This window comes from Osmerus mordax, chromosome 27 (assembly GCF_038355195.1).
Source record: "Osmerus mordax isolate fOsmMor3 chromosome 27, fOsmMor3.pri, whole genome shotgun sequence".
Lineage (NCBI taxonomy): Eukaryota > Metazoa > Chordata > Actinopteri > Osmeriformes > Osmeridae > Osmerus > Osmerus mordax.
Window position 1 is genome coordinate 990,920 of NC_090076.1, and position 12,223 is coordinate 1,003,142.

At 42.0% G+C, this 12,223-nt stretch overlaps 1 protein-coding gene across 3 annotated transcripts in view; it reads right to left on the reverse strand.

The window, feature by feature from the left end:
* Nucleotides 1-1,425: 1,425 nt before the first annotated feature.
* Nucleotides 1,426-12,223, reverse strand: part of stil (STIL centriolar assembly protein) — a 76,106-nt gene continuing 65,308 nt past the window's right edge. For all 3 annotated transcript variants that reach the window (XM_067230668.1, XM_067230667.1, XM_067230669.1), the window contains 3 exons: nt 6,134-6,290; nt 5,607-5,902; nt 1,426-3,539 (listed from right to left, as the gene is read on the reverse strand). In XM_067230668.1, coding sequence (XP_067086769.1) covers nt 2,882-3,539; nt 5,607-5,902; nt 6,134-6,290 — 1,111 coding nt within the window. In that variant the 3' untranslated portion in view covers nt 1,426-2,881. The remainder of the gene's footprint in view (nt 3,540-5,606; nt 5,903-6,133; nt 6,291-12,223) is intronic.

Sequence of the window (12,223 nt, forward strand, 5' to 3'; positions counted from 1 at the left end):
TATCCTATTGGTCAAAACTAAATGCCCCTACCCCGTAGGATTACGACTTGTTTTTTTCGTTTACAAACTGTGTTTTACAGACTAAGCTCTGAGAGCTACAAGAGAACACTGCCAGGAATCACTATTCACAAGCTCGTAACTGTATGGGTAAATCTTTTAAATGTGGGTATTTCATACTAAGCTCTTTAAAGAATACGAGTGGAAATGTAATTTAATGTATTAAATTTGGCCTGCCGAAAATCCAATTTCAACTTTGCAAAACCTTTTTACGAACATAGTTTTCATATAACAATTAAGTTTCAAACCTGCCAACAACAAAAAGACGAGAGAACAGTGCCATTTTTTAAACTCTGAAAACTTGTAAGCAAAAGATAAAAAAGTGGAGCAAAAAATATTCTGTCTTTTGAAAATGTATTTCGATCTTATAAAACTTTATTCAGTATTTTTAAACAATATTTTTTAGACCCCAAAAGCTTTCAAAACGTTTTGGGGGTTTCAGAGCTTTTTACGACCTTTTGCGTTTTGCCGTGGAGGATCGATATGATCCATGTTCTACCTCTCGGTCTGCTTAAGAATAGGGAGCCCCCGCAATTATCTTGACTTCTTGAATCTGACTTGAATTTGTCAGATTGCGTGAACTATAATTGGCGTTTATGGAACCGCTTTAGCCCCGACTGACTTGTTAGGTTAATTCAAGTCAGGTTTTGGAATTTAATCCCAGTTTTTTTGAGCGGCCTTTATGGAACAGGCCCCTGATGTACCCAGACAGTCTTTAGCCCCATTCTATCAAGGACCAACATGTGATTATACACGTGTAAACAAGCTTTGGCAATCAGCATAATGACAGTTTTTAGATAATACAAGCTACATAATTCATACACACAAAAAGGCAATCCAAGATGGCGCCGCTGATGGCAGCCTCGGCCTGTCGGTGCGCTGTTTTGTCTGTTAATTCAGTATTCTTCCAGGATTCCCTGAGCTCTCTAACAAGAAACTTTTTTTGCACCAACCATGTTGCACTCTTCTCTTTATCTTATTTTATATTTTTCTATACCAAAAATAACAAATTGTTGTTCATTTTCTACTTTTTGTATTTAAAACTACATGTTTACCGTATGCACCTTCCTGCCATTGTAAATTCCTTGTTTGTGCAAACTTACTTGGCAAATACAGCTGTTTCTGATACAATGATAAGGCACACAATGTTTCTCCCCTTTAGTAAGTCTGGTAATACAAGGACACGGTGGTTTGTCTGAGCACGGTAAAACACAGAACTGTTGCAACAGGATAGAGGTAAAACAATCTTAACACATTTTAGAATCAAATAAAGTATAAGCATAATATAATAATAATTTGTTAGAATCTTTAATCTTTGTTAATTGATCAGTGGTTAATGACAGACCTCTTCCCATGGAATCTCAGAGAATTTCTATTGATTGGCAGGGCTGCCCAATCTCTCCCTTTTTGCTTTTACTACTACATGTACAAAAGTACATGTTAACACAACCAAAATGTATATTCGTTTTTCACAATTGCTAAAACACTAAACCATATTCTCTGAACAAAATTATCAGTGGCCTAAACCCATTTGACACTCTTGGCAAAACTCTAAACGCATTCTCACTCACTAAAATAATTTTGCACATTTACCACTGTCTAAACTGCCATGCTTCAACTCGTAGCGCTGACTTGGAACTCAGAATATCTGTGTTTCAACTTCCATTTGCACATTATCTCTACCCTTGATGGGTTAGGGATATTTTTAGTCTATGGCCTGCACCTCTCTGTGACACTGACCATTTCTGGATAAGGGGATCCCTAACTCAATTGCTCCTTGCAAGGTTTCTTCAATTTCTTTCTCAGTGAGATTTCCTGGGAGTTTTAGGGGGTTTATGTTTGTTTAGGTACAGTTCCATGGGCCTATGTGAAGCCCTCAGTGACATTGTTTGTAAAAAGGGCTATAATTATTTTATTGGATTTGATTAAGACTCACACCAAACCTCCAGACAGGTGCACAGCATGACTAATCTTAGAATGTACTTTTAATAGGAAAACTTAAGTAAAATCAGCATTTGATATAAAATGTAAGGACATTGAAACAAATATAAAACACAGAAATGCCAACTAAAAAGCATAACCTTGTACCTAAACAAATAATGTGACTAGTAGATCTGATGACGCCCATTCCAGATCAAGAAATCAAATATGCAAAAAATACAAGACAGCAAAGGCAAACTAGGCTTGCAAAGAATGTGAAATTGTCCATGTAACTTTTTAATACTTTAATTTTCACCTGGTAAAGACAAAACAATAGAGAATTGGGAATAATGTAGATTAGAGAGAATGGAGTCTGGAAAAGCATGGTACCAGAAAGTCTTTTGACATGGAGATGTGATTTATCGAGGGACTAAAGCATCCAATGCTAATTGTAAATTATTGAGTTAGCTTGCTGCTCTTTTATTTCATTTTTAAATTTTTGTATTACTGATACTAAAGGTCAATAAATGACTCAATGAACCAAATGAAAATAAATACTAAAACTATTCAATTAAACCCTAGCAACTAAGGACATTTTGCCAAGGATAGTCCCCGTCATAGGCATGGTATCAAACATTTCTCAAAAAAGTATAGATTATACAGAAATACAACTAATTGGACATTCCTAATAATTGTACCGTTCAATATGGAATTGTGAAACCAACAATGAGCAATAGTGCACCAAGGCGATAAGTCATAAAACTAATGAGACATAAAACCAATCTGTTAACAATTTTGTTACATCTTGAACAATAAGAGAAGACAAACAATAAAATAATTTAGAAGCCTTCCATCTAGTATTTTAACTGGATAGACTGCCTTTGCACTGGATTCTGCATGTCAACTAAAATAACTTTGGGAGCTGATGTAGTCTACTTAAGTCTAAGAAATTTCCAACTGACCCTCCTTCTGGCAGTGGACTCCCCTCATGTGCTTCACGTAAAGACAGCAGCTGCTTTGAGTTCTTTTCTTGACTTGATTTGGTGTCATGGTTGAAAAACGTTTTGGGACACAGTTGCCTTTGTAAGCACAGGTTCTGTGACTGGGAAAAGAGCGCGCCTGAGGAGGGGGCTAGCTCATTTGAATAGTTTTTTTTCTGAACAAAACCTTTCTTTTGCTCCTGCTGATGGACCTGATCAACTTCGACAATGACAGTACCATGCATTTTACCATACATCTCTTGGTTGCTGTTCCCTTCAATCAGTCCATACCTCTTCATGTATTTTTGGGTAGCCATGGACATGTTGCTAGGAGAGAAAAGGCTTAGTCCCATAGGGCTAATATCAGCTGATGGCTGCCTTGAGAGCACAGTGACATTGGGGCGGAGCTTGGGCCTTGAGGACATCCTGGCAAGCTGAGAATCATTCAAGTACTTATAAGCAATGGCATTAGCTTCCAAGCTGAGGTCTCCACTGCCAGTGAGGCTACACATGTTGGCGTCCATGACCTTTGGAAGGGTCAGTCTGGGCAACACTGCTTCTGGACTGATGTAAGCCAAGGTGCTGACAACACAAAAACAATTAAACAGACAAATTATTTAATAATGACTTCAGATTAAAATAAACTATAGAAAAAACTAGAGAGGGTACAATTTCTGGGGAAACCTATTAACCTATCAAAAACCCTCCAAACCTACAGTCTAAAATATAGCTGCAAGCAGCAAAGAGGGGGCCAAACAGTTAAAACCTTTTAGAAATCCACAGAACAGGGTTCAGAGTTTAGCAAGTTTGGTGTGAATCCATCAAAGATTTGCTGAGATACAACCCAACTTCCCGTTTGGCGGCTCAGCAGCCAAATTTGATTGGCTGTACCGGACAAACTGTTTCGAAAATTGAAAAACCACGTGATAACTTTTGTGACAAGCACACACTTCCCACCCCACAGCAAGAGTTGACCGATGTTGAGTGGCAGCAATGGGAACGAGTTCAGGACCAAACAGAAGATGGAATTCACTACAATAAAAGACTTGTGAAGCACAATGGCACCGCTCATCAAACTGTATTAAGACAAACTAGGTGAAACGCACAGAAGGCATGCCTCCCTTGTCTGAGAACAACACACAAGTTAAAAAACGATCCTCCAATTCGCTAGACTTGACAATACCATATGCTCCTAGGTTTTGGTGATGTGAAATAGAATGGACGTAAAGCACAGAAGGATCAATAACTGAGTTTAGTCAGTCAAAATCTAGAGTTGCTGGACGGAGTCTGCTTGATGGGTCTCACACCTCATTATGTAACTTACTGTTGCATTGCTAGTCAAATGTTGATAAGTAAGGGGCAAGATGTGGTATGATTGGTTGTGTATAAAGGGAATTGTAAAGCATTGTTCTTGGGATTCTTAACCTTTATTTTGTTAGCCTTTTTGTTGTCAACATGTTTGCCTTGTAATTGATTTAATTCATTTGTAATGTTATTAAATATCTATTTCATTTTAACTTTACTTTGACCATTCTTGTTCTGATTTAACCCATAGTGTCAAGAACTGCAATTGGCATTGTCATACTTTGATTAATGTTAATACACTTCAGTTTAATAACAATATATATGTGAGAGAACAAAGGCTAATTGGGTGTGCTCGCCGAAGGAATTTAACATGAACCCGAATTAATCGCGTATTGCATGATAGAAAAGATCCTTTAGCACAGCGCAATACTTTTTGAGAAATATCAGTTCTCATTTACATCATTAATTTGTTGGAACCACATTAAATTATATGACATTAAAGATGATAAACAAAGTAATTATGAAAATACTAAAACATGTAAGCCTACTGTTATAAGCGATAAAACATCTAACGTGGTCACTACTATACTTGAAATTTTTCTGCTACATTTTGCCAGCCCTCTCTTCTGGATTTTGCAGGATTCGAGGTGTTCCCTGGTGTTTTGATTAAATCTTCAAATTTGGAGTAACCTTCGAGCAAGCTCTTGCTCTGTTTGGCTCGGTTGCGGAAAAAAACTGGGAGCTCTTTTTGGCCATGGTGAGCAGCCAATAGCAGCGTGGCTGATCAAGGTTTCTACAATCGATACATACCCCCTTTCAAACAAACGCATGAACACGCAATTATCCAACAATAAATGAAGAACCTTACATGTTTTGCCAGGATAACTGGATCTAATTAGCCCATTGAATGTTTACGATGTCCCTGTGTGTTTATACTTTAAATGGGGACAAGAATGCGATCAGTCAGCCGACTATAAAAAGGCAGACAAAGTCAGGCTACGCATTTATAGACCAACTTCAGTCTAAACCGCAACGTCTGACATCCCCTTTAGCCAATAAATTAGATTTTGCTGAATGGTTGAAGGGCTAAACAACAAACATTCTAATGAAATAATCACCAACTAATAACACGGAAATGAATGACAGATTGACAAAGGCACATTCATTTTCCAACATTGCCTTTGCAATGCAAGAAGTGCAAGAAGTGCCACCTAGCGATTATTACATATCAGTATCAACGTCCCTGTCGGAAGACTCAGGGGTCATTTGACCGGCTCAGCACTTCTAGTGTTGAACAACCACATCACGCTACAATACATAATGAGAGAAAAATAAAACACGTACCTAGCAGTTTCTACAACAACACGTGTGGCTTTGTGTGCGTTGGCAGAATCCAGTTCCATATTGACCCCTAGCTGCTTCAGCTGTTGTAGTGTGGCACTGAACACATGGTCCATGTCTGTGTGCTCTGAGCTAGAAGCTGGCTTCCAGCCGCCAGAGATGTAGTTTGAAGATGATTCACATGGAAAGCCTTCAGAGGACAGGCTGTGCCTTTCCAAGATAGAAGTACTTGAATGTTCTATTGCCTCCTTCTGGAGCTCTTCATTCACAGTGTCCTGGAGACGACTATTCACTTGGCCCTGGGATAGGAAAATTTAACAAAATATATATATAATATATATTTTTGCATAAAGAGACCAAACCAAAAGCGATTCCATACGAGGACACTTAAATATAGTAATGTATAAGTGATCAACTTCATGCTGAGGTTCAAATGGGTTTCAGTATTACAGCACAGTCATTAATTTAAACACTAACCAATTTACTGAAACAAACATGTAAATATTAACAAGAGCTGAGGGTAACCTTACCAATAGCTGCTGATAAAACATGTGCTCATCCTTCAATTTTCTAGTATCCTGTCTGACAGGGATCTCTCTCTCTGGGGACAAGGGCTGGCAGTACATGGAGGCACTCTCTCCCAACTTTGGGCTCTGGCAACAACTGCTTCCATGAACTACCCCATACCTGCAACAAACACACCAGCAAACATCTGGTAAAAATAAGTATAAAATAGTGCTGTCAGTTAAACGCTTTATTAACGGGGTTAACGCAAACCCATTTCAACGGCGTACATTTTTTAAACGCGAGATTGACGTTGTTTTTGGCATAGCAAACTTTTTAGTTTTTTTCACACGCTGTTGCAACAACTACTGACGTTAGAAAAACTACAACACCACACCGGATCTAGCTAGACTGGAAATAAAACAACAGGCACGCCGCACACACTTGTTTGGGCTTGCAAGCCGGCTAAAGAGTAGTAGGCTAACGTTACGTTTTGAGTGGATGGCGAGCGCGAGACGCCGAAATGGATGCCAGTAAGATTTTGAATGGAAAGATTACTTTTTAAAAGTTGCCAAATGGCAACTTCCATTGACAAGACCAAAGTGATCTGTGTGTTTTGTTGTTGTGAACTGAGTTATCATCGCAGCACGTCCAGTCTGAAATACCACTTGATGGCCAAGCACACAGCTGATGCAAATTCTCCGCCCCCTCGTCAAAGCCAGGCGATTGCAATGTTGTTTTCAATAAAAATAAAAATAAACATTTGCACTAAGCAATCCGATAAATTTTTCCATGTTGATAGGAGCATTAAAATGAGAAAAAATTATGGGACAAAAAGAAATCAAGGGACATTTAGAATAGATTAAAATGTGCAACTAATTGCGATTAATCGCGAGTTAACTATGATATTAATGCGATTAAATATTTTAATCGTTCGACAGCACTAGTATAAAAGTTAAAAGCCGGGTCGGCTGTGGCTCATGGGGTAGAGGGTCTTCTGTTAATAGCAAGGTTGGTGGTTCGATCTCCAACTTTTCCAGGCCATATGCTGAAGTGTCCTTGAGGAACACACTGAACCCCAAGTTGCTCCTGATGGGAAAAGTTAGGGCAGCTATGGGCAGTTCTGCCGCCGTCGGTGTATGAGTGTGAATGAGTGAATAAGAGCCAAAAAATGTAAAACGTGAGGCTTTAAAAATGCAGTCTGTTTACCATTTACCATGAATCTTGCACGTTCTTGTCTTTTTTGAAAAAGTGTGAATGATGTGTGAAACATATTAGTTTTTTACCAAGTACAGCACGCATCACGAAATACCTTTCGTGAGTTAATCAGCCACAACAATTGATTGACACACTATTTTCTCCTCCAATGTTCTGAAACATACAATAATCTACATAATTCATTGAGATGCCACGTCCCAGTGGCTCCAAGGACTACAGACCGGTGGCATTGACCTCCCACATTAATGAAGACCCTGGAGAGACTGGTGTTGGAACAGCTGCGGCACATGGTCAGTACAGGTGGATGCCCCCCTCGTGTCCTGGATTGTTGACTACCTGACTGGAAGACCAGCAGAATGTAATGCATAAGATAAAGAATGTCAAACACGTTGCGGGTTAAGCTAGACTGCAGTTGGTCTATAGTAGGCCGACATATCAACATTTTATAGTCGGCTGGCAAGGTCGTGTTGTCCCCAGTCAAAAGTATACACAAACACACAGGGATATCATGAACATTCAATGGTCTACTTAGATCCAGTTATCCAGCCTGTTGTCAAAAATAATATTAAACTGGTTGAGAATGTGTATTTTGGTTTTATGTAGGCTATTGTATTACTATAACATTGGGACTCCAGTTTCAAGTGTAGATGGCGGGTTACGTAAAGGCAGTAGCGCATGTAAAAAACAAAAGTTGCATTTGATAAATTAAGTAGGTGGCCTATCTACTACAACTAGCCTGACATTATTTAGAATAGCCTACGTTTTGTTCCTTTTACATCTACGGACTAAATCTAATAAATAGGCTAATCTTGGGCACCGACTGCATTGTGCACAGAATTTCAAAGCAGAGATCGTAGCTTCTAGCTTAGAAGTTCCAAACATACAATTCTCTCATTTTTGCAATACTTGGACCATGCCCTGTCAATAAATAAAGAACAATAACTGTTTTGCCAGGATAACTAGATCTATCAGACCCTTGAATGTTTATGAGACTATTTCAATGTTTACGAGACTATTTAAATATGTACTTCTATAGACCTACTGATCGCAAACTAAGGTTTGAGTGTCCTCTAATTCGCCTTACATACGTAGATTGTCAAATTACATTTTATTGGCTAATGATTCGTTTGACCCATGTTTGAATACATGCAAAAATGCTTTTATCTGCTTTACAAAACATACTATAAAAACAAAACAACTATGTGTATCTAAAGGCTGGTTAAGGGAGAAGTTGGACAGTTTTTTTTGTCTCGTTCCAGTGATTGGCACACCTGGGTGATGGGTTATATGCATTTCCACTCACATGCTGAACAACGCCGACACGCAGTGCTCGTCTTATCCACCACTCTCTCGCCTGTACTACTGTAACTGAATGGGAAACCAATGTTTTCCAAAACTTGAGATCTTAGAGAGGGATAGAGGTCCTCTATCTCTCGTGGGTCGCCACCACTCGCCATACTCATCTTTAGTGCTTCTAGCCATCTCTGACTCACGGCGGCGCCAATCAGAGCTTCAGAGCTAAAGCGGGGCAACAGATTAGGTGTTCCTAAAGAACACGAGTATCTAACAGTAGTTCCGCATTACATTAATTTGCACGAGTTGTATTTATTTTTATACCGTGTATTCTCCGTGTAATTTCATGCACCAAACCATGACGCCTGTACTGTTTTGGTTCAATACTGTAAGAGGACATATGCCTGCTACGCCCTCTACGGGGGGTGTGGCGGAGTACAGGCGTCGCCAGAGTGACCAGGTGGGGCGAATCATGCTAATGACTGTGTTTGTACCCTGAAGGTGCTGGCTGAGGCTAGAAGAAGGGAGGAAGAAGGACGGAGTAGGGGGAAGGAGGTCTCTCCAACGTTATGATGTGTTGAAGGAAGAACGCACATAAAAATACAGCATTTTCTTTATTTCGAGCCGCGTCTCTGGTTGTTTCTTTCTTTTTACACTGTCACAGTGGAGCCGTATCATACAAACGCTCACATTGGTGGAGAATGCGGGCATGCTGACTAAATTCCCCGGATAAGGACGAAGAACGGCGACCAACATGGATGAGGCAATCCTGAACCAGCTAGCAGCATGCACCGTCAAACAGACACTTATTAGAGGCAATCCAACAGGATATGGCTAAAGAAAATCCAGAACCGTGGAGGACCCCCCCAAGCATAAACAACCTCATCCCCAGACAGTCCAGGGAGGATGACATGGAAGCGTACCTCATAGCGTTCGAGAGGATCGCTAGAAGGGAGGGATGGCCAGGCGATGAATGGGTAGGGCTGATCGCGCCTTTACTAACGGGACCAGCGCAGGCCGCCTATTATGACTTAAGTGAGGACGCCGATGTTCACTATCACTGCCTGAAAACTGAGATTTTAGCCCGGTATAACCTAACACCCCGGGCACGGGCACAAAGGTTCCACGCGTGGACCTATACATGGGGTGAGTCCCCGCGAGGGCAACTCTACCAGTTGACACGGCTGGTTAAAGGCTGGTTGGGGCCGGCCCAATCAGTAGCCGCAGCGTTCAGGCAGCATGGTTTCCCTTATCCAAAAGACTATGACACACAACAGGGCAGCGGTAGAGGGGGAGGTAGCGACCTCCCCCTCTACCGCTGCCCTGTTGTGTGTCATAGTCTTTTGGATAAGGTATATATGGGGACACTCAAGTCTACCCAAGAAGTAAAGTAAGAATGATCACCCCTGTGGGACGAATCACTATGCATATGGGGTTCTCCACAAAATTAACGGTACCCGTCTTACTGGGACGGGATTGTCCCATCTTTGACAAGCTGTGGGCAAACGCAGAGAAACACGAGAAGGAGAATAAGAAAAAACGAAGAAACCGGTTGCACACGGGTCTGGCCCATAGCCCTACGAATCAACACAAACCAAGGGAAAAGAGAAAGAAACAAACAGGACGCTGTGAGGGGTTCTTAGGGGAAAAAGAGGAAACGGCTAGGGGACATGTTCGGAGGGTCATCCAACAGACGTCCAGCGACGAGACATTCAAGGGGTTTGAGAGTTCTGAGAAAGACGATGGAACTGACACGTCGGAGGAGAATCAGGAACGGAAGGAAAGAAATCGATTGCGGCAGGTCTTTGAGGAAACGACGCCTGAAGAGCCATGGCCGGGTTTTGAGGCAGATCCAAATGAAGACAGTACAGGACCACCCCCTGGCCAGCCAAACAGGAGAGCAACGACCCTGTCAGAAGACCTGATGGGCCAGTTCGGCACGGCACAACAAAGAGATCCCAAACTTCTGCGGCTGATGGCAAAAGTGGCAGTTATAGACGGAGTGAGACTCCAGGACGAGGGTGAGTTGAAGTTCCCTTTTTCCCCCCATAAGAAACGGTCTGTTGTATTGGACACGCAAGAGCAGGGGAGTCGAACATGAGCTATTGCTGATGCCTAGATCGTACAGGGACACGGTGCTGCATTTAGCTCATTCCCACGTATTAGGGGGTCACTTGGGGCGGGACAAGACAGAGGAGAGAGTGTTAGCACGGTTCTACTGGCCCGGGGTAACCAGAGATGTGGCTCGATATTGCCGCACATGTGACAAGTGTCAGCGTACTACTCCTAAGCCCCGTTACCGAAATCCCTTGATTCCCCTGCTGATCATAGAGACGCCGTTCGAACGGATAGCTATGGATCTGGTAGGGCCACTGCCACGATCAGCAAGGGGACATCAATACATATTGGTGGTAGTGGATTATGCAACTAAATACCCAGAGGCAATTCCTTTACGCACTATGGCAATGAAAGGGATAGCAAAGGAGCTGTTTCTGTTGTTTTCAAGAGTGGGGATGCCTGCTACTATCTTGAAGGACCAGGGAACTCCTTTTATGTCACGCAAACTGTACAATGTGGATCAACTCTGCACCAGTGTGTATCATCCACAAACAGATGGCTTATGCGAAGGTCTGAATAAAACCATCAAGGGCATGTTAAAAAAAGTTGTGGACAAAGACGGAAAGAATTGGGACATGTTATTGCCGCATTTGATGTTTGCTCTCAGGGAAGTGCCACAAGCATCCACGGGATTTTCCCCGTTTGAGCTATTGTACGGGCGCCCGTGTAGGGGCATATTGGATTTGGCCAAGGAGGCATGGGAAAATCAGCCCTTCCCATACCAGTCATTCGTAGAGCACGTAGTGTTAATGCAGGATAGGATGGCGGCTATATGGCCGGTGGTGGAAGAACACATGGCCAAAGCTCAAGCTACACAGGCCCGGTCATACAATCGAACTGCAAACCCACGAAAGTTTAAACCAGGCGATAAAGTGCTATTGTTAGTGCCATCTCTTCAGCACAAACTCCTAGCGCAATGGTTGGGTCCCTATGAGGTAAAGGAGAAAGTGTCCCCGGTAACGTACACAGTAAAACAGGCAGGGAGACGACGAGCAGAACAGCTGTACCACGTGAACTTACATTTACATTTAGTCATTTAGCAGACGCTCTTATCCAGAGCGACTTACAGTAAGTACAGGGACATTCCCCCTGAGGCAAGTAGGGTGTAGTGCCTTGCCCAAGGACACAACGTCATTTTGGCACGGCCGGGAATCGAACCAACAACCTTCTGATTAATAGCCCGACTCCCTAACCGCTCAGCCATCTGACTCCCAACTTGTTGAAAGCCTACCAGGAAAAGACAGCTGAAGTGATGATGGGGATCGAGGGAATAGGAAAGGAGAAGAAGAGGGAAGTGCCTTTGGGCGAAAACTTGACAGAGCATCAAAGGCGTGATATGGAGAGGCTGGTTTCACAAAACCTGAGGGTTTTCTCGACCACCCCAGGTAGTACCACTCTGATACAACATCACATACACACAGATCGAGGCGCTAAGGTGCATTTACGCCCCTATCGGATTCCTGAGGCAAGACGGATAATTGCTAATG